Raw genomic sequence first — 23,961 nt, forward strand, 5'->3', positions numbered from 1 at the left:
TAATAAGCAGTTCCAGTGTCTTCCAGAGATAAAAAATGTTTGGAAGATTTGAGACAACAGCAGGAATCAGGATCAATATGCTTTAGAAGAATTCCATGCTGTTTTCTTGAAAAAAAAACAAACCACTGATGTTCCGAAACAGGTTCTTTCACCCAGTGTGCAAAAGGCTGATCCACACAAAGTAGAGGTATTTGATTTATTTGCAGTTCTGTGCAGAGAAGGGTGGTAGACAGTAAATTCTCAAAGCCAGCATACTATCAAAACTTTGCAAAGACACTAAGGTTGATTGGATCCCAATTACATAGTCTTCCAATTAATTAATACTCAATCTTCTACTGGTTGAATGATTCTCTCATTTCATATGCTAATTAGCCAACATGCTCAATCTTCTTTCAAGCTGGTGCCCACTTTTCTTCAGCTAATGCCTTCCCTTCTTCAGGCAGATCCTTTCTTGATCCAGTCGGCGTGATCGACTACCGGAATTAACTAGTTTAATAAGTTTCCCTTGTTTTGTTCCTCATAATCTGGCATTATATTAATCATTTCACTGAGTGTCACTGGTTCAGCACTCTGTTATGTCTGGTTTCAGTTATGTGCTTAGCTTCTTTCTTTTTTTTTTTCTATAGGTGCTACAATTAGTGAGACGTTAAATATAACTTATCTATTTGGGAGCCATACACGAACATTAGAGTATGTCAAGTACACTGAAGTCAAGTATCACAGCCAGATGAGGGCTGTAATTTCTTTCTTCATATCCTAATAAGAAAAAAAATAAGACAAATTAGGAGTCAGTGTGAATACAAGCCTGAGAACCCTGATAACTTCTTCATCAAAAGAATCAAGAATCTGTACATACATACAATTATTAGTAATATTTAGCCAATACATGTGCTACCACCATCACAATGTCCCTCTAGCCCCACTAGCTTCAAACACATCCTTAGGCACCCAAAACAGAGAGTAGGCTAGAGAAACTGCAGGGATCTATCTCAAGGGCCAATGGATCTCTATCAAGGTGCTTTCAACAATAAAAAAGAAGATAGTTCCTGAAGAGCCACAAGTGAAAGCCGGAACTAGATGTAGACAATGAACAAAGAAATCAACTTCAGTCACAAGAGCTCACAAGCCCTGATATAACATAAACAAATCCCTCCTCATGCTAAAACATATTATTTTGCTAGATGAGAGAAGGGTGCATTTTTCAGGAATAGCCTCCTTGGCTAAAGAGAAGAGGCTTCCTCTTTTTTTTTTAAGGCAGACTGAGAAGCATAAAGAATTTTATGTAATTTCATGCATAAGCATCTGAAAGACAAATGGATTCAAGGATTTTGAATCTGGAGACTGAATATCCAATCTATCTAAAACAACTCAATACTGAGAATGCCTGCCTGGGACCATGGGTGCCTGTGGAAGGTTTCTGCTGAGTTCTAACAAATCAGAAATGCTTCTCTTCGAGGAAGCTCACTAGCTTCCAAACCATCATAGGCAGAAAGCTCCCCACATGTCATATTAAAGATGCTTGAGCCATGCCAAGTTAAAAAGAAAGTCTAGTGAGCCTACAGAAAAGCCCAAAATTCTTGTAATGTTTCATACCTAATTTCTTTTCTAGAATGGAATGAGTGCTATCCAAGTGTTACCGTGTGCCTGCCTTCAAGGGGAGAAAGAGGAAGTGGCACACTGAGAAAAGAGCTCTCCTTTCGCAGCCCCCTACCCTGAAAATTTCTGGAGAAGGACTAGTGACAGACAGATTAGCTGGTTTGAGATGCACTATGTAGGTGGACCCATTGCCTTTTTCTGCTGAAACTGCCAACAATTAGGCTAAATACAACAATGGGTTTGCAATATGGGTAGATGTCTTCCAGCCTGAGACAAAAGTCTTGTAACACAGGCAACTAAGCAGTAAAGAGTGATAAATAATGGTGATATTCACAGTGAACACATACATCTGCATAACATTCACATACACGCATAATATCATGTGACAGAAAGTGCTAGAAGACAAAAAAATTTACCTCGACTAATTCGGTTTTGTCGGGATTTTCCCGATGTTGGCAAATGCACATGCTAAGAATAGAATATAGTTTTGCCATGCTTGATATACTGACGTTCTCAGTTGCCATGACGACAGCATCCAACATTTTCTGAAGAAAAAAAAAGTGGAAACTACAATTCAGAATAGGACAAGGTATGTCCTACTTTCTTATATTGTTAAATAAAAGTGGCACTTTGGAGAGCTGATTGTCTCATAAGATTTAACTGGAGAAAACGAGTTAATTTTTCACACTTCAGGAAAAAGGATGATTTAAAGTTCAGACAATATTTTCTTACTCATCAATCTATGACATCAATGATTATAATTGCCAATCAACTGCCTCCAGAACAGCGGAGAATGACGCAGTCTACTTCATTATAAAGTAGCTGCCACCACAAAGCCACAATGCAATACAGGGCCCTGGAAAATGTGTATTTGGAAGCCATGCTACAGATCTTCCAGATACAGCTGTGCCAGCTGGAAACAGAAGCTCCTTAGGTGCTCACCTCTACCCATTAGCTGGATGTGTACTGTGCCAAGCACCAGTTAGCTCCTACCTTCCAAATCAAGAGTGGATGAACCAGCAGAGTGACCACCTGTAGCAAATTACCAATCTCTCACACAGTCCCTTCTGTTGTGGAGATGTGAATGTGGTAGTCTATGGGAATACAACACTAACAAGCTAGTGGACCACTGCTGGGGCTGCTCAGTAACTGTATTGTGTGAGGTCACAAAGATGTAGCTTAAGAAAGCAGATACACCCAATGAAAATATTACTGCTGCTTGCCATTAACTCAGCCTCACTCAGACCGGTTAGCACAAGATTCGAGTATTCCCCTGAACTTCCTTCTGTCCAACATGCAGGTAAGAGACACAAAACCCACATAGCCTGCTTTCAGCTGCTGCAAACACAACATATAGAACATGACAGAGGTGCATTGCCAACAACCCCTGTGAAACTACTTCTAATTGCTGCCACATAGGTGACTGCATGCTTTTCTATTGGTTCATCAAGTTCTATCCCTATTACCAAGCAAATAAACAAACAAAAACCGCCACCCATCAAACCAACTTAACAAACCCAAACAAATAATAAAAAATCCCATCCCACAGAAAACCAAGCAGAGGTATTTTGCAGGTCCACCCAGCTTATTAACTTCAGGAGAGTTCCAAAGTCGTTCTCTGGTACAAGCATCAAGTTCTAGTGACACTCATGTTAAGGAAACAAGTTTTCTAAAAAGACAAGTTTCATGACTGCAGCTTTCTCCTCACAGCTGAAAAATATATATAAGCTGAATCATCTATAAGGACTCTACCATACCATTTGTCTAGTTGGCAATAACTTTGGAGTGCATGCTATTAGCACCCTGACTCTAGAAAAAACTTATATAGCTTCTCTCCACATGGAGACAGATGAGAACAACAAAACCCCCTGAAATTTGCTTAGGACACTAGCCTTAGAAAGCTAGTTTCACTTCTACAGATTATGTCACAGCTTAAAAATGTGACAGAAATTGAGTGGTTAAGCCTGTTCACCAAAGGGGATTCCACTCTGGTCATATTCTCCCCATACAGAGGAAATATCCAAATAATACTCCCTTTCTCGGGCAGGTGAACAGCAGCATCTTCTGCTTTGACCAAACTCCAGGACTCCAAGTAGCAATTTCCTGAATTTTCGTCCAAGCAATATTCCCTGAAAGTCAGGTCCTCCTTTTACTGGTTCCTCTCCAGTTCATGCAAAGGAACCTCTTTCACCCTCTAGGCTAGGCCCACTTTTGACCCTTTCCCCAGCTACAGCCTAGGATAACAACTTCTCTCCTATAGAGGACTGGAAAAACCTCATAACACTGTAACTGTATGAATGCAAAATTCTAACACTGGATTCTAACACTGAAAGAATTTCAGAAAAGCAGGTATTAGTATTTTATCCTGGACAAGCTTCAGGTTGACCTGCTAATTTCAGGTTTAAAGCCATAACTGCTAAAAATCAAGGTCCTTTTCTGGTTCCTAATAAATGAAAACAAGCAAATAGAAAAACAAAACAACCCTACTCCAACCCATCATAAAAACTGCATTAATAACTAACAGTACTAGCAGGTTTTCTGTGGGCTATTTTAAAATTTAAAAAGCCCTTTTACATTAACAATTAGGAAAAGAGCCCTATCTTCTAAAATACAGCAAGAGCAGCAGCTAACACCAGCTGTGGAAACAAGAGTCACAGTCCCTTACAGGCTGAATTATTTCACAAGATATATATCGCACTCACAAATTGCTTGAATTGGCATTGGTTAACAATTGACTTAATTTACAATCATAAAAAAATGCCCCACTTCAGTATTAACAAAATTGAAGTTAGACTTACTCTGAGCTCAGAGTAATCCACATACACTCCTCGTTTTTGAATTTTGATTGCTTTCTTGTCCCGTATTTGTGGTTGCCCATCCACCTGAGCACATCCTGAAGGAAGGTGTACCTGAGAACCTGGAACGACACAAATTTAAGTCAGGATTTCTCCTCATGTGGAATAGAGTATCTGTGAAGTATCCTATACCTGAAGTAGGGTACCTTTCTGCAGTAACAGGGAAAAACTTTAGTCAATTCATGGTACTCAAATGCAAGCCCATGAAAAAAGATTGACAGAAAATTATCACCAAAGCAAATGCTGTATTAGCTGTTAACTTACAGAAAACAAGTTTTATATGTAGAATATCCTTACCTGAATTGTTTTTTGATGCAGGAGGTTCAGCAGATTGCTTCATAATCAAGTCCTCAAAAAACCCTCTTCTTTCAGCACAGGTAGGCCGTGGGATATTGAAAACTTCTTCACGATTAGTATTAAACAATGCTTTTATCTAGACCATGAGAAGAAAAGAGATTTCAGATATAAGGCCACAACATTTTTTTTTATTTTAAATTCCAAACAGATGAGTGCATTTCTAAATTACACTGAATACTCATGTAGGTAAGACAAGCTATTAAAAGTTAACTTCTTGGCCTTAAAAGGCTAGATTTTCATAGCACTGCAAAGTAAAATACCTTCTTTAATGAACCTTCTAGAGTTTAAGATCCATGAAAAATGTATGATAACCAATGAAAAAGCAATGACATTCACCACTCCAAACACTGCTTATTTTGCATTTACCTGGCTTGATGTCCTTTAGCTTGAATATTTATGACAGCTACAGAGGGAAGAGGCAGGGCTCAGCAGACAACTGCCAACTTTTTGGTAATGTGGGTTGGGTTTTTTTTAATTTTAGAAGGCACTTACTAATTTTATAAAAACTTCTGTTACTTAGACAAAATAATCAGAGCAGCATATTACCATTTTAAACACCTTCCTTTAATGAACACTCTCAGATTCTAGAAAGCTCAGCATGTGTTTTTAATCAATTTTCTTAAGAAATACAACTAAAAATTTATTTCCAAGTTGCTTAAACAGAAGTTGGTCCTTAGTTTTTTAATTTGCCAAGTTTCCACCTAGATGAAGAAAGAAATTGAATCTTTTGTGAAATAATTTAAATTAGAAATTACATTCTATCATTAAGAGTGTGACCACAGTACTTTTCAGTAAAAACGTTTTCAGAAAACAATCTTTTTCCCAGCTACCTTTCAAACACTGTGTATTCTTCACCAAGTACACACCTAACCATCTTGAAGCCACTGAATCAGTTGTATGAAGTGCATCTATATGTCTGTCTAGTAAGCACGAGCGTGTGAGAAAGGAGAAAAAGTTGGGTCAAAGTCAATCCCTTTCCTCAGAAAAGACTTTAAACAAATGCTTTCAGCATTGTTTTGTCTAAGGAAATTTTAAGACACAGGGTTCTGGTGCCTCAGTAAGAACAGCATGAATCTGCTTAAGAGCAGCACAGTACTCCAATGTTTCAAGGATTTGTAAAGTAACAATAAACTGAGTAACAAAGAAAAGTATAGACAGAAATACCTCTTCTGGGAGATCTTCATGTGGCACATCAGATGTTGCAAGGAGCAAAACTGGAGCAAAGTATGGAATGCTATTCAGTAGTCCTGTAAAAGCAGCTTTCAGTGTATGTCCAATGGCCTCCCACCACGAAGGGATTTGTGGAATATAAATGATACTTGGTGCTGTTCTTTGAGCTTCTCGCATCAACTGGTAAAAGGAAAGCTTGCATAAGAAAACTACATCATGTAGAACAGACCACTAAGTAATTACATATCAGTCTAACTCTTTTGTGAAATAAGAATGCACAAAGCCAAGACATCAAGACAAACCAATAAATGAACAACTCCTTAACAATAGGGTAGAATTTTCACTTTGCTTCAAGTATAGACATTGCTATGCAGACAGACACAGAACTGAATCTGATTTCAAAACTACTTAGGGGTAAGGAAACTCCTAAAGAGCCTCAAAACTCAGGTGATGTGATGATGTGCATGAAAAATCAAGATTAACCCTTCAGCAAGATGTGTTAGCCTGGAGAAATCACTACACAACTGCAACTGCAGCATTTCCAGTTCAGCATGGGCCCATACCCATGTTAGACTGGAGCACAGCCTGAACAAAGGCCTCTGTGAAAAGATATGGGCTAACACAGTAAAAGAAGCCTGGTCACAAATCATAATTTCAAGCACATTTTATAAGAGATGACCAGTCCTGAGCCTGCCTAAGAGCTAAATCGCTCACAGGCTCTCATTGTTCTCATTATCAAAGTATCCATCAGACCAGATGATTTGCTTTGAAAGACCACAAGCCACTGCCTACAGATGGCATCTCAGTCACAGAAGAGGACATGAATCTACTGCATGAGGGAAGTGGCAACACATGGCAAATCTCCCCATGCACCATTTCAGAGTAACAATATGCAGGGAGTTCCTGTCACAAGAAAGGAACTGTGTGGTATATCCATGCAGTAGACAGGGTATTTATATAGCCATAGGTACAACAATAACATAACAAAAAGAGAATTGCTCCTCCTGTGTAGCAAGCAAGTATCCAGTCACATGATGTGTCTGTCCTGACTTATACAGCTCTAAAATGTTGCTAATGAAGATCAAGATATTTTAATACAGCGATGCCAAGGAATTAAATTGATTTCCTGCTTAAAGGTAAAAAATCAAAACTGCAATAATCTGTTCATATTTATTTTTTCTACTTAAGTGACACACATCAGTTTACACACTTAAGCATTCCATGAATTTTAATGCTATCAATGCATTTCACTGCAGCAGTACAAGCCGTATATGTATATGCAAAAAAACTTATTTTCACAAAAACTTTGGCTGCCCTACAAATACAATAAAAAAGAAGGCTACAGAAAGTGCATGATGCCATCAGGCTGATGCAGAGCCAACTACTGGGAGCACAGAGACTTAAGAAGCAACAAAAACAACTTTCTGGATCCCCTCAGGACCAGCAGGATTACTTGCCACAAAGAGGGGCTTATTAGCAGAACCTCCCATCTTCCCAAGCTGCAAGCAACATCGTCCCTCTTTAATTTCAAACAGAAATGAAACATGGCTATGTATAAATGTCCTTATTCAGTATCATTCCAAGAAAAGTGAATTTTCATACAAAAGCAAACATAACAGCAAATTCGAATCAGGCCAACTCCACTAATAGTGAGTTGTGCTTATTTCACTAGTTTATATAGTTCAAGAATCCTATGAGATCAACAACAAAAAAAAAGATACCTGTGAACATGTTTCTTCTTGTGATGTGGTGCTAACAAATAAGGTTGGTAGATCCAGTGTATAAGCTGGAAACTTTTCCAGGGCATGTAATACTGCAGAGGCCAAATCAAAAGCCTGCCCACATCCTGGCTCTTCAACTAGTAAGAACCGTGGCCTGCAAGATGTTGGCTGGTAAGAAGGATTTCTACAACAATAAGAAGAAAACAGGTTTAAAAAGGAGTGATGAAGAGGCACACAGATGTTAAATATTTTTCCTATACTTTTTTTTTCTCCTGTAAATATTTTCCATGTTCTACCAAATAATAGGCTGGTCTGTGATAAAGAAGACCAGTCTATTTATCAAAGCCTAATTTCTCAAAAACTGGTATCACTCCTCTGCTAAAAAATCCTGGCAGTCCCCAGCATGACTGCTATTCCTTTGGCTGGGTTAAGTAATAGTTCTTAAGTCCCACAGAGGGACTGTCCAGGCAAATACACACAAAACAGCTGGTCAGTAACCTGATACGGGGCAAAATAACAATTCTCACAGCAGAAACAAATCTGTGTCTCTTCACTGTCCATACACAAGCATTTTCAGCTTGTCTTGACTTTCGGTGTCAAATTTATTACAGGTGTCAAATTTAGCTAAAATTTGGCCAGAGCTCCTGGAGACAGTGGGAAGGAAGGGGTAAAACTACATTTCTAGGAAAAAAGATTAATGTGGGTACTGAAACACATTAGTTGTATTTGAAGAACATGACTGGATTGTTTAAATTACAGCACTACACTAAATATGTGTAAGACATTTTATATAGTCATTCTATTGGTTTCATCTTTGACTTGTGTATTAATTTCCTAATCATCTTGCTTTACTTGCATGAAATACACTTGTGAAGAGGTTTGTGCATTTTCTCACCACCATAATATTGTACCTTTACTTGCTGAAGTCAAAGATCCTAGAGACCTAACCAAGCTCAGCAAGTCATATTTTCTGGGCAGCACAGCAATAGGAAGGCAGAAAAATATCTGACAATAATCTATTTTAGAACTATTGGACTACATGACTTTCACAATTAAAATGTCAAAAGATAACATAAACTCAGCAGGGTAAAGGTAAAAAATGCAGACTGTTTAAATTTTTCTCACAGTGATTTAACAAACCACTTATTGATTTTGTTTCTGATACATAATTTACTACTGGTTCAACCATCTTGGAAGGTAGAAGAGCAAAAGATGGCTACATGAATCCAGATACCTTTTAAGCTAAAATGACAGAATGAACATTTTTGGGGTCTTGAATCTTTCAAGGAATACTATGGCTTAAACCAACATGTTTTAATAATCTGTGAGCCAGTTTGACTTAGTAAAAGAGGGCTAGGCCATTCAGTTTGACAAGTTAGGACAGTGTAGTCAGAACAATTAGATCTAGTACCCAGCTGGATCTTCAGAGTTGGATTCTGGCAAATATTGATCACCCACACACACACCCTTAACTCCTTCATCTAGCAGCCTTCACGTATTTACATAACATTTTACAGATGCAGCCATCTCAAAAATGTAACCAGAAGGAGGACAAACATGTACCTGCTGAACGTGCGGAACTCTGCCTTTTTGCTGTCAGGCTTCTTTTCAGAGACTGATGGTGAGTCATCATCACCATCAATCCTATCATTCCCTAAAATAGGGTTTAAAGACAAGAGAAATTTGTTAACTTTCCTGAATAGTTCATATCTCACTCTTGCTTTAATACATCTTTGAAATCAGTGCTGGAAACCACTTCTTTTGCATTTTGTCATTTGAATGTTGTTATCTGAAGAGTTCACCCTACCACAGACCTAAGGAGATTGCACAAGTCTATACAAAGCTGTCCTATGTCCTATGATTTGCATCAGGTATTACCACTCTGTTGACAAACACTTGGGAGGTTTTTTCCTTAGAATAAAGTTGATCAGGAACAACTTTGGTAGTTCCTAGATACCAGAAAAACCCTTCTCCCCTCATTTAAGCATTTATTTACTACATTAGTAATAATTATTGGCTACATCAGTGGACAATGAAAGGGTTACAGATGTCATCTATCTTGACTTCTGTAAAGCCTTTGACATGGTCCCTCACAGTGTTCTTCCCTTTAAATTGGAGACAGATGGATTTGATGAGCAGACTGTTAGATGGCTAAGAAAGTGATTGGATGGTCACACCCAGAGGGTGGCAATTAATTGCTCAGAGTTTCAGTCGACATCAGCGACAAGTGGTGTCCCTCAGGGGTCCATACTTGGACCAGTGTTATTTAATATCTTTATTAATGACATAGATGAAGGAATCAAGTGTAGCCTCAGTAAACTTGCTGACAACACCAAGCTGAGTGGTGCAGTTCACACACCTGAAAGATGGGATGCCACCCAGAGGGACCTGGACAAGCTCAAGAAGTGGGACAATGGGAATCTCATGAGGTTCAACAGGTCCAAGTTCAGGGTTCCACACCTGAATCAGGGCAATCCCCAGTATCAACAAAGGCTGGGGATGAAGAGATCAAGAGCAGCCCTGCCAGGAAGAAGTTGGGGGTGCTGGTAGATGAGACGGGACATGATGCAGTAATGTACTCTTGCCACCCAGAAAGCCAACTGTAGCTGGGGCTGCATCCAAAGCAGTGTGGGCAGCAGGGTGAGGGAGGAGATTCTGCCCCTCTGCTCTGCTCTGGTGAGACCCCACCTGCAGTGCTGCATCCAGCTCTGGGGTCCCAGCACAGGAAGGACATGGACCTGTTGGAGCAAGTCCAGGGGAGGGCCAACAAGATGATGAGAGGGATGGAGTACCTCTCCTATGAGGAAAGGCTGGGAAAATTGCCTTTGTTTAGCCTGGAAAAAAGAAGGCTTCAGGGTGATCTAATTTCAGCTTTCCAGTACCTGAAGAAAACCTACAGGAAAGATGGAGAGGGACTTCTTACAAGAGTATGTAGTGGCAGGACAAGGGGAAATGGGGTCAAACTGGAAGAGAGTAAGTTTAGATTAGATGATAGGAAAAAATTCTTTACTGCGAGAGTGGTGAAGCACTGGAACAGGTTGCCCAGAGAAGTTATAGATGTCCCATTCCTGGAAGTGGTCAAAGCCGGGCTGGATGAAACTCTGAGCAACCTGGTCTAGTGGAAGGTGTCCCTGTCCAAGGCAGGGGAGTTGGAACTAAATGACCTTTAAGGTCCCTTCCAATACAAACCATTCTATGATTCTACAATTTGGAAAGAAGTGCCTCATATGTGAAACCTTAGATCCATCTCTGAAATGATTAACGTGATGTGAGCTACTGTCAGTAACAGGAGGCTCCGGCAGAGAACCATAGTTCTCCACTGCATGTTGCAAGTCACACACAGCTCCCATCCTGCACTGTGCACACGCAAAGTATAAAATTGCGCTGTCATTATGGCTGAGAGGTTTGTGTATGTTGGTTGCACAAATCAGAAGTTTTTGCTTTGGCAGGATTTAAAACAAGTAGGTATTATTGTAATACCTTGGTTCTTCTTCAGTGCAAGCTTTGCATGGGGAAATGCTCTCTGCAACGCTTGTAAAATTCTTTCCAGGGTGTTTTCTAACAGCGGCTTTGAAATAGGTGGTAGTGCTCTCCCAGGTGAAGCCCCAGCTCTCTGAGATGCTGGAACAATCTTCTGCATGGCCATGGCAAAATCCTTTGCTGTTACTTTAATTGATCTGGCATCTATCTTCAGTCTCTTGTCACTCTCATGTATCTGCGGATAACGGCGGCGCAAAGCACAGAGCCCAGCTTCAACACACAGAGCTTTAATATCAGCACCACCGAATCCTGACAAACAAAACAAGAACCAAATGTTATGTCAACATACATGTGTTATATAGGTTAAAAACTGTCTGGATGGCCAGAGTGTTGGGGAATGATGCTATATCCAGTTGGCAGAGGGTTTACTAGTGGTGTTCCCCAAGGCTCAGTACTGAGTCCAGTCCTTTTTGATATCTTTATCAATGATCTGGATGAGGGGACTGAGTACACCCTCAGTAAGGTCATGGACAACACTACATTGGGTGGAAGTGCTGATCTTCTGGAGAGCAGGAAGGCTCTGCAGAGGGATGTGGACAGGCTGGATCAATGGGTCGAGGCCAGTGGTACGAGGTTCAACAATGCCAAGTGCCAGCTCCTGCACTTCAGTCACAGCCCAATGCAGCACTACAGGCTGGGGGCAGAGTGGCTGAACGCTGCCCAGGGGAAAAGGACCCACACTGTTTTCAAACTCACCAACACATTTCTCAGCCAGGTCTTCAAGTAAGTTGTCCGATGGCTTCAGGGTCCAGTCTCGTGTGTGAATTTTGAAAATTTCTAATCTTGCCTAGAAACAAAATGGTTGCATTTTAGCTTGCCTTAAGTTTTCTCTTAAAAAAACAACCACAACACAAAACCCCCAAAACTCTCACACTAGTACAAATACTTTTCTTGTTTGCTAAAATTCTAAGTACTTTAAAAGCCAGTTATTAATACACTTGCTGCTTCTTCAAGAAGGAAATTTAATAATTCTTAAATTCTTACATAAATCCCTTGTAGAGGATTGATGAAATAAAAGACAAGTGCATCTTCCATAAAAAGTGAGTTTTATAAGTGTGAGACCTAATGATTTTGAAGAACAAATTATAGTAAAAGCCTCATCTGCAAACAGACATTTTGCATCAAAGAAAATTCTCTCAACTTTAGCAAAATTTCACAGTGATGGTTTCAGTAGTTCATCAAATTTGCTTTTCTGCCAGTTCATTCAAAGAAAACAGTCCTAGCACTCCATTTAAAATTGCTACAGCTGCTACCAAGAACAAAAAATATGACTCAAACTACTGTCACTCATCCAGAAAATGTCAAACATTGCCTATTCTCATCTCTGATCCTAGCAAGTCTTTCAGCGAAGTATCTCCTGGTACACAGATTAATTATAGCACACTTCTAGAATTCTTCCACAGCAGGTTTGGCATGGACTGGTTTTAGGTAGCAGGGAGGCCACACCAAACCATGACACAGGGAATTGTGTATTAGATCTGTTTCATGGGACCTCGTCTCTTGTTCCCGAGAGCAGATAAAAACTGGATACAAATGTTTGTGCTAAATGCACTGTTTCATGCACTTTTACTAGCCTTCAATCCAATAAGCCTTTTATCTTTGCTCCAAAAAGTGCTAAAAATATCAGTGATAGCCAGAGAAAAAACACAAAATCAGGATTACAGTTTTGCACACCATCTCTCTCCCATCCATCCCCACCCCAATATTTTGGTTGCTATAAAACAAGTTTCTTCATTGCTTAGCTATTGCCATTGAACTTGAAGTGCTGCACCTGTGCAGTGTACTTCATATCTTTGTCCAAGAGAGAAGCAACTACTTGTTGACATCATCTTATTCCTATATATATTCAGTACCAGGTTTGCCCTCCACAGTAAAATGCAGTGTCTCCAGATACCCCTCTTGTGTCCAAGCTCTACACTTCAGATGGAGACTTGCACTGTTCCACAATGTTGCCTTGTTACAGGGGTTTGTTATAAAGATGGACTTTGCCACATAAGGTTGATTTGAAGTTCTGACCTCTTTGTTTGGTAAATTGAAGCGGAATTCTCGTTCAAAGCGCCCAGGCCTTCGTAAAGCAGGATCTATAGAATCCAGTCTGTTGGTGGCTCCTATGACCACAATCTCTCCTCTGCTGGCTAAGCCATCCATAAGTGTCAGAAGTGTCCCCACAACAGAGCTAGCAGAAAAATACTATTTTCATTCACTGGTTTAGTAAATTTTCTTCAGTCTCACATAACCTTCTCCACTGATCCTTCAAAAAGGACAAGTTTTTATTGACAAGATACTGGTCAGTGAAATAATTATTTTAAGACATAGCAAAATACAGATATAAGGGAACACAAACCATATGCTGATATCAAGCTCAGCAAATTGTTTCCAATTATTGCTTAAAAATCACCTGAAATTCACTAGAACTGAATTACTAGTTTTCAGGATAAATGAATGTGTCACATCAAGTTAAATAGGCTGTGGTCTTCTTTTCACAAAGATCAAGCACCTTCTACATAGATACAAAACATGTTCTACCTATGAACCTGGTCTTGTTTGCTGGACCGTACAGGAGCAAGAGCATCGATCTCATCAAAGAAAATGATTGAAGGTCGCATCTGGTAGGCCTACAAAGAAAACACAGGAATATTGACATCAGGAAAGCAACACTGCTTGAAAGAGAAAATACATGGAAACATTATGGTCAGAAAGGCACTGGAACTAGATTTTTCAGACTAGCATCAGGGATCTCTACTAATTAACCTAATGAAAAACAGCAGCCTGTCAACCCACTGAGACTGGGTGACAGGAAACAAATCATACCAGTAGTTTTTACAGCTATTTGGCAACCATGAGAACAGAGACAGGACTCAAAGTTCTGGAATTGACCTTCCATTACCAATTTAAATTAACATGTTTTGACCCTGCATCTGTTTCCCTCTCATCTAAAGCCACCACCTCTTGCTTCTTGAGACCTTTTTTATGACTGTTTGGGTTGTGTGCATGGTGGAGGGCTTTTTGAGGGTGGTGGTGATTTTCTCATTTCCTTTACCAATCTTTTCAATACATCTCAAGAGACACCACTGAAAAAGGGAACACCGATAATCCCATGTCAGTGGAAGGAGACGATAAAACATGAAAAAGAGTGAGTTCTTCTCGACCACAAAAAATTAGTGACAACTCCAACAGAGCACATGGCATGTTTCAACCCTACCTGCTCAAATACTAAACGGAGCTGACGTTCCGATTCTCCCACCCATTTACTCATGCAGTCGGCAGCACTTCTCATAAAAAAAGTTACTTTCCTGTCACCTCTGCTACATTCATTAGCAAGTGCACGAGCAACCAGGGTCTTTCCAGTCCCTGGTGGACCATAGAATAAACAGCCTCTACAATTTAAAAGAAAGAAATGTTAAAAAAAATTCACATAAGAAAAAACAACATGGAAAAGTATCTGTTGCAACCCCCATCCCTAAGACACATGACTCTGCTCTCCTAAGATAAACACTTCATTGATAAGATAGCAACAGCTGAAGTGTGAGAAAAGTCAAAAGTGTTCCTACACAATTCTGCAAGGGAGCAAACAAAATGAACCAAGAGAATAATGCAGATGTGCAAAACCTTGAGAAAAGAGAGTAGCATCCCAAAAGGACATTTTCAAAACTTCTGGCAAGCCAGCGGAGATGGTTACAGTACAGTGGAGCAAAACAAGAGCACACTTTCAATGCAAAATCTGAGACTGGGGTAACTTAGGAATCACCAATTCATTTTTCAATGATAAACTGCATATTCATTCTTTTTTTTTTTTTTTTTTCACAAAATTCAAGATTTGAGAGTAAAGCTTTAAAAAGCTTTAATTTACTAGATTTGGTCTCCCCTTACTGGTGATTAAGGAAGAGGAAGTAGTCTAAAAATGGGAACGTATTCTGCATTTCTGTATTTCCATCGACTAGAAGAGCCAATGCACTGCTGCTTCAAAAAGAACTTCAAAGAATAAAGAAGCAAACCACAGATTTTCTTTTCAATGTTTGTAATACTTTTAAAGTTACTGGAAGCAAAGAATTTAAAGTCCTATTTTAATATACCATGACTAACTTTTGCTGACCAGGGATATATAAAGTCAATGAATCCCTAATAATCTCATTTTGTAACACAGAACTTGCTTAGCTGTATAAGAAGGGGACAGATTCTTATTTTAGCCCAAGCACAAAACAAAATGCAAAGTTCTGGTTGCAAGTCCTATCAACTGTAAAACTAATACCTGAAAATACTTCTGGGAAAAAAAAAGAGTTGGTGGAAGACAGAACCGGACTTCCACAAAACAAACTACAGTTAACTGGCAGCAGATAATTCCTTCCTGCTCACAAACTAATCAAGTCCACTTGTATGCAGAACTCTAAAGAAAAAACCTCCAACTCCACCTTTTAAAGGCAAGACACTTTTAAAGGATAGTCTTGCCACACAGGAAATCTCTGAACATACATATATACAGTATTCTATCAATTTTTTTAAAAATTACTTTTTACTAGTGTTAAAAAGAACCATAAACACTGCTGAAAATTTTGAAGCATGGAAAATAAGTGAGTTAAGAACTTATAGTTTTAAATGGTGTCTCTTACCTCGGAGGTTTAAATTTCAGTATTTCAAAGATGTCAGGATAAAGCAATGGCAAAATGACCATCTCTTTTAAAGCTGAAATGTGGTCAGATAGACCACCCACACCATCAAATTGTGCCTAAAGATGAAGTCAACAGAACACGTGTTAAACAAAGCTGCAACCTCGATAAGGTTCCATCAGAAATTAGATATCAGTACAAAGAAAATGTTAGCGGTGATTTTCAAATTCCTTGAGACAAAACTGTAAGCCAAGGGAGCTGTAGATGGCCCATTACTGGAAGCTTTCATAAATACTGCAAATATCTCACTGACACGATGAAGTAAAAATACTTACTGAACCATCTATTTGCATTTGCTCCACACCAGCCAGACTTGCTCCAATTTCCATGTGATCCCTGTGAACTTCATTTGAGTTGCCTTTCCGAGTTGCTTCGGTTTTCGTGTGATCATTTGGAACTCCCTTTATGTCATCTTTCCGAGACCTGGCCGAAAGAGACCTAATTTGAATTAAGGAGAAAGAAAAAAGTGCTTCCTAATTTATTATGCAGTTGGATGACTTTTGATTTTCTAATCATAGCAAGTGAATCCAAAAGACCTTATAAATGAGCATAAACTTCCTAAATAATTAGATATTCATTCCAACTGTTTTATGTTTAATGGCCATGAATAAATAAACAACTTTAAACTGAGTTAATTATTATAACAACTCTTAGCACTTACAAATATGAGTATTGCAACTTTAATTTAGAATTTCATTAGGCATTTTTCTTGTTTAAGGATAGTTTCATAAAGAAACATGAACTTTCTTGAGTAATTAAAAAAAATCCATTGAAATTTGCCTTTAAGTTGTCTTCAGTTTTAATAATTTGTACCCTTTAAGATTAAGTATTAAATCTTAATTTGTATACCCTTCAAGTCTAAGATTTTCAGAGGGAGATTATGGCTTCCATTCCAGAAAAATGAATTTCAGTTACACAATCTCAGCCATGACCCTCATCATCACCTTTTTAGTGACCAAAAATACGACATTTTCAAATAAAATCTAATGACTTGTACAAAGGATGGCCTCCCCTGCAGTGTTTGTTTTCTTCATACCCTCAGACTACCACAGTAATAATCTGCAATTATCTTAATCTCTAATTACCACCAGTCCAAAAAACTTTGAAAGCATTATTCAACAGCGCTCTTGAGAAAGGAGAACTGTCATAAGCCATATACCAACCTTTTAGGTTTTTTGCCTGAATCTCTCTCTTTGACAGGTGAAGTATGGTTGGAAGAGCTTGGCTTACGTTTTCTTACATCTGTTGAAAGCAAAGAATTTAGAATTTGTTACAAACAAGTTTGAGAGAACCCAGGATAGTCAAAGAGGCAAAAAATTGCACAGGTATTACTCATCTCTATGTTCACGGAAAGTTTCAAGGAGGGGGAGGTTGGGTGGTTTAATCTGTGCATAATAGAAGTAAAAAGACACACACCTGCTTTTTAAGAAAAATTGAAAACTACAGGAGTAAGATTATTAAGTGTCTTTAATCGCTATTCTTTTATGGGTAGATAGGTTATTTTTTTAACTGGAAAGCAACAATAAGGATGCCAAATGTTAAAAAAAACCCCAACAAAACAGAATGTGCACAGGATATATGCATTCAATAAAATTTATTGGCAGAATGAAGTAAGAAATATAAGAAGTTGTGTGCATGTATTTTCATTTAAAAAAAAAACCAAAACAACAACCCCCCACTTCCATGCAAGAAATTAGCTCTCAAAAGAAACTGTATAATATATAGTATTGTATAACATACTGTATTGGGTCTGGCTGGGGTGGAGTTAATTTTCTCCACAGCAGCCCTCACAGTGCTGTGTTGTGCCTTGGTAGCTGGAAAGGTGTTGATAACACACCAACGTTTTGGCTACTGCTGAGCAGTGCCAGCACAGCATCAGCGCTGTCTCCCCAACATTCCACTCCCAAGCAGTAGGCTGGCAAGATCCTGGGAGGGGACACAGCTGGGACAGCTGACCCAAATTAACCAAAGGGATTTTCCATACCAGATGACATCAGCTTAGATATAAACCTTAAGAAGGTGGGAGAAGGTGGGGAATTTGTTACATAAAATGTTTGCCTTCTGGAGCAATCACTACACATGCTGAAGCCCTGCTTCCTGGGAAGTGGCCAGACATCGCTTGCTGATGGGAAGTAGAAAACAAAATCGTTCTTCTCTTTGCTTGTGCACAATGTTTCGCTTTTGCTTTGGTGAACTACCTTATCTCAACCAACAAGATGTCTTCCATCTTATTTTCTCTCCCCTGTCCAGCAGAGAAGCAGGAGTGATAGAGCAGCTTGGCGAGCACAGGTGTCCAGCCAAGGTCAGCCCAGCACACCTACTTTCCAATGGAGATTCATAGCGCTCAACAGCTTTCCTCTGCCGGAAGGAGCGACGCAGACCATTGTCTTCTTCTGCTTCATTTCTTTCTGTTGAAACCCCTGCACATTAACACAACGTTGAGTTGTATAAGTACTGTTGCAAATGTGGTGTATTCAAAACCTGCTACATGACAGATTCCTACCTGTCCACAACCTTTTATCTTGTAAGCATTTTGGAAAAACATGGATTTTCTTTTCCTCTGAATACCTGTCCTGAGCTCATTACAATACAGCCCTAGAGCTTACAGCTTGTAATGGCAATAGCAAAATAAATTCTTTAATAGAGGAAAAACAAGTAGTTCAGCCCATCTCAATTGTTTAAGACAAGGCTTTTGGCTAGAGAATAGTGAAGAAAATTTAAAGCAGAAATAGCCTACAATGTTACCTGGATCATCAGCTTCTTCATTGTTAGTTCTTCCCATATTGAGGCTTTCCTAATTAAGAGAGACAAGAAGATCAGTCAGAAATATGCAAAAAACCTGTGGGCATATTTGGTGGTTATATAGTAACATTATCAAGGCATTCCATATACACAAAAGATTAAACTAGGCACAGGAGGAGAGAATGAGAGCAAATCTCTGGTACCCAGGACTAATAACAAGTATTTCTGCTCTAAAATAGGGTTTAGTACATGTGATAGTTAATCACTTCACCAGATACAAAAAAGAGTGCATCTATTAATCCCAGGTAAATAATCTAAGAGTGTAGCAGAACCTAGAACAAAGCAATTCCTAGCAGACAAAAAAAAAAAAATCATCCTGCCATTTGAGAGATGACAAAAAAATTACTATGGAAAATTCTGGTCTCATAAAAAACAAACAAACAGCCCCAAAGAAACATAAAAGAATTCCGATGTAAACAAAGAAAAAGACCTATCAAAGCAGGCTATGAAGATGTTCAAAAAACAAAGCACCTGTCATTCAAAAGGACAGCGGACTAACTTAACAGGAAAACTAAGAAGAAATATGGCTGCAGTCAATCATTTTAACACGAGTTCCTCTTACAACACAGGAATACTTGAGTTCACAGGCAAGGCTGGCAAAAGAACAAATACAGATAAATCAGGCATCAGTTTTTAGTAAGATTTGAAGCACAAACTCAAGCCCTGAGACAGCTGTTCATAAGCAGAGTCCATTCAAAAGTCATAAGGCAATTCAAAAAGCATAGTTTATGGCATATATTGCAGCATTTCACTGCTATTTTTGAGTTTCTTCTGAAGAAGGTATTTCCTCCACCCCTAGAGTGCAGCTTTGACATGACTATAAGACATTAAACTATAATTGGAGAGCAAAAATAAATAGTTTTCATGACCAAACTATGCATTAGAAGAAGTTTTTTGAGCTAAATTAAAAATTCAACTAAATAACTCCTCTATGTGAAATACCCTACAAATATAGTCCCCGTCACCCACTTTTTTTGCAAGGCTGCTTCTGAAGTACTAAGATACAAGATGTAAGAGCAAAGATACGCAGGTACAAAAAAACCTCATTGAAACCAGCACACATAATCAGTACAACATTTCAATATAGTGTGCACAAAGCAAATCGTTGACCTCCAGCCAAGTTTTTCAACACTACTTAAAAGTTAGGTCAAACGTTTACTTTTTCACAGAGGGATTTAAGAACAAGCCGTTAAGCATTTGCAAACATACACCATTTTCAGATTTATTTTCCCCTCTTGCTGAACATGATAAAAAAAATCTCATTTAGCAATAAAAAAATGAATTCTGAAGATCATATAAGATAACAGAAAGAAACTTTGGAAGTTTGTCATCGCACTTAGGTTGCTCTGCATGATAGCATTAAGTCATTTATAGTTCACAGTCTTCCTCAGACAACAGAATCACAGTCTTCTGTGTTGGAAGGAAGCAACAAGGATCACCAACTCCAACTCTAAAGGTTGCTTATTCTTCTTGTAACTGGAGTTAAGGTCTTACACTGATTTTCTATGACTACACATGCTGGAAAAAAAAATCTCACTGCTGTTACATTTTGCAAACCTTTCAGAAAACAATGTCAGTGTGGGCTTCACAAAGAGAATTAAGTTACAGACACACAGACAGAAACACCAGGACTGCTTCACTTTGTATCCCACTTTCTGCAGTCTCTTAACTCAACCTGTCATTAGAAAATTATTTGAAAGCATGAAAGAAAAGTTAATTAAACATGAAGGTGCTTCTGATGCCAAGAAAATTGATTTAGAGAACAAGTTCAATCTACTGAAAGTCACAACATAAAGTGATTGTTTTAGTGCACAAGAACCAGCCCACACGTAACAGAGGCTCAGGTGTGAAGATCTCTCTGGACCTGGCAACCCTAAAATGAGGAGTCCAGTAGCTAATTTAAACACTGGCTGTGCCCAAATGCTTTACACATGAAGCACCTGCCAAATACACCCTTCTGGACATATTCTGACCTGGAAGTCTTAAACAGACCCAAGCACTTGTTCCCAAAAAAAGCTCAGGTTCAAGAGCTTGGCTGCAAAGCACAAAGGCCCACACTTTATATAAATTAGGACATTTTACAGTAACGACAGGACATACCCATGCAGGCAGAGTAACAGAGATGGACCCTATGTGCCAACTGCAGCGGAATGTTTACAGAAAGGCTGTGAGGTTGCTTAGCAACAGCCCCTCTCCAAAGTTCCAGGCTTGACCACGCCCAATCCTGGTGGGACTCTCCTATAGAAAGTCCCCATTGCAGCCTAGAACTTCACCATCACAGAATCCTGGAATGGTTTGGGCTGGTGGGAAGCTTTAAAGACCGTTTGATTTCAACCCCTGTGCCATGTGCAGGGACCCCTGTCACTAGACCAAGTGGCCCATCCAACCTGGCCTACAACGGGGCATCCACAACTTCTTTGGGCAATCTGTTCCAGTGCCTCACCACCCTCATACTAAACACCTGCTGTGTATGTAGCAGCACGTAGGGAAGTCTCAGCCCAAACACATTTAGCTCTTGCTGTCAGGAACAATACCTTTTCCTGCTGTCAAAAGAAGGAGAAAATCCCTAGCCAATATTACACACAAAGGCTTGCTAATAGGGCTCATTTTAGTAGCTTTGCAAGATGATAAAAAACCCTAGTCACTTTTAAATTTGCCAAACAAAACAGATTGATTTGTAGTGGTGTAACTACTTTGTCAAGTCTGCAGCTTTGGTGAATGTCAAAATCACATTTTCTTCAGCTTTTATCCCAACCTATATTACAGAAAGTATAATGTGAAACTCGTTTGATAGGATTATTTTCCATAAACACAAATGAACTGGCATTAATTCTACTACTCGCTTTTAATTCATTATTAATTCAGTTTCTTGTTATCTCTTCCACTACTTTTTCCAAGGAATTATGTGACACTGACAAGACTATAATTTCCTGGCTCATTTCTTTTATTCTATTTAAATATTGGCATGTTACCTTTCTTTTGCACTCCTGAAATTTCCCCTGTATAGCAAGAGTTACTGAAAATCAGCATTAACAGTCAAACTCCTCAACAGTGCCTTTAAACCTGTAGGATGCAGCTTATCCAAACCTGCTAATTTAAAAATGTTTTATTTCCTGTTCCAAAGCAAAAATAGAAACAGCTTCAAAGTTCCTGAAGCAGATATAGGTCTTACCCCTCCAAATCAAGCCAGTAAGAACTGGGAACACCCAGAATCCCCCATCACTTGAAATAAGTTATGGAGGACAATGACAAGAATAACTTCTATCTGTGATACAGAAGAGAAGGTCGCAAGTGAATACTCTTTGACCTGTTAGTTGTTAAAACACAGTTGTTTCTGTTTTGGCATACATGGAAACTGAGATGTGGGGAACCTTAGCAATATGCCCAGTGCATATATCAAACATAAGAGTAAAGTCAGGAAGAGCAATTGAATCTCGGACTCAGACCAGCAGGGAATCTGAATCACTTATTCAAAGGAGTGAGTTGGTTTTATACACTTTTCTAAGGCACAGTATTTCTTTATATGGCGTGACCTATCCCGTGTTGCCACATCAGCAACACGCTTTCTCAATGTCCTTTTATGGGATGATCACTCGCTGTTCACTCGTCTGTCAGCTCCTAGCCGGCTCCTCTCCATGGGGGTCTGCCGTGTGACACCTCCTCCCCACAGGGTCTGGTGGAGACAAGCCTCTCTGTGCTGCCATGTGCTTCTTTGTGCTGCCATGTGCCTCTGCAGGCAGGTTTTACAGCTCACAACCTAATTCTCTCTTATAATTCTTCATAATTCCCCCTTTTCTGTTTTATACAATGAAGAATTATGACAGTGATTGAACAGATAGAACTCTGAGAAACAATGTAAAGTTGTCTAAAACTTTTACCATCACTCAGAGTTTGCAACTGCTGGGCGGTTCTGTTTCACAGTGAAGACTTAGAAAGTCTTTCCTAGGCAAGACTTTCAAGTTTACTTTGAAAGAGGGTCCAGCTTTTTTAAAATCAAATTAGCAAGTCAAAATTACTTGATTACACTTTTAGGGCAGAAACACTTGGGTTTGATGGTATAATCTCCAGTCAGCCAGGGCTAGGGTTTGGCCAGAGCTTCAAGCCTCGTCTGAGAGGGTTTCCCTAAAATACTTATAAAATTGCTTAAAAACTTTATTAATATCTTGTGATCATTTTGAATGCGATTGAAAAATTAAGAACATATAAACTTTTTTAGTCTTTGGCGGGGGCACACCCCATCTCTGCATTCCCCCTTTTCTGTTCTAACAATATGTAACACGAACATTTTTCAACTTACTAAATTCAGGAAAATGTGTAACATAACATGCAGTTTTCTTAATATGAACAGTAAAATAATACATCTAATACAACATCAAGTGTGCACTGAGTAAAAACAAGCAAGGTAATATCATTAATTGCTTAAATACTTCATTGTTTCACAGAATATATATAAATTTAGGTGTTGGAAAATTACAATTATATTAACATGAACACTCTAAGAGGTTTTAAAATGTAACAAGCTTAATTCCTGCTTTAAAAAATAGCTTACAAATTATAATTATTATCTATCACAAAAAGCGATCAGAACAATGCACGGGGGTCACAAGGTGGTGTGGTAAAAAAGCAATCTTTGAGATAGGGTCAACATTTTGGATAACGAAAACAGAATGTTCTATGGGCCAGCTGCAGGAACAAGACACTTAGCTTGCAGCCATTCTCGCACAAGCTGGTGCAAATGCTGTATGCTGCAGCCCACCCCCCACCCCCACGCCTGAGGAAGGGGCCATGAGTCCACTTAGTCTTTTTTTCCAGCGCAGTATCAGCTCCCGAGAGTCTGCAAGGAACAGGAGCCTTGGCTATAACGGTGCGGCCCCCGCTGGCTTGCACGGGTCCTGCTGGCCACATGGCAGTGCGGGTCCAGCAGCCGGCAGAGGTGTGCCGGCCTGCCTCCTCACTTCTCACATGCAGAGAGCCACTCACGGCCCCCACCATGCGCTGAGCAGAGCAGCGGCACCACCAGCTCTGATCCCTCCTGTCGGCGGTGTGGGGGAGGCTGCAGCGTGGCTTTGCCATGTGCTCGCCACTATGGCTCCCCGCCATGCGCTCACCGCCGCGGCGCAGCTCTGCCACGTGCTCGCCGGCGCCACACCGCCGAGCGCTGGCCAGCATGTGCTCCCCGGCGTCGCGCGCTTGCTTTCCCCCTTGCTGCATGTGCCACTGCTGCACTTTCGCAGGGGGCAAACAGAGAGGGAACAT

General features: G+C 39.6%; 1 protein-coding gene across 1 annotated transcript; it reads right to left on the reverse strand.

Annotated features, from left to right (window-relative positions):
* Positions 1-717: 717 nt before the first annotated feature.
* On the reverse strand, positions 718-23,961 carry LOC309575787 (ATPase family AAA domain-containing protein 2-like; the record flags this gene model as incomplete). Its single annotated transcript, XM_082286590.1, has 17 exons — positions 718-756; positions 2,013-2,141; positions 4,395-4,513; positions 4,749-4,884; positions 5,973-6,158; positions 7,700-7,883; positions 9,263-9,353; positions 11,180-11,488; positions 11,936-12,026; positions 13,256-13,415; positions 13,766-13,854; positions 14,442-14,616; positions 15,847-15,962; positions 16,179-16,341; positions 17,067-17,145; positions 18,225-18,323; positions 23,469-23,961. The coding sequence occupies 17 exons, from the start codon at positions 23,959-23,961 to the stop codon at positions 718-720; spliced, it is 2,658 nt and encodes an 885-aa protein (XP_082142716.1).

The sequence above is a fragment of the Coloeus monedula genome (assembly GCF_965178545.1).
Source record: "Coloeus monedula genome assembly, chromosome: 1".
Classification (NCBI taxonomy): Eukaryota; Metazoa; Chordata; class Aves; order Passeriformes; family Corvidae; genus Coloeus; species Coloeus monedula.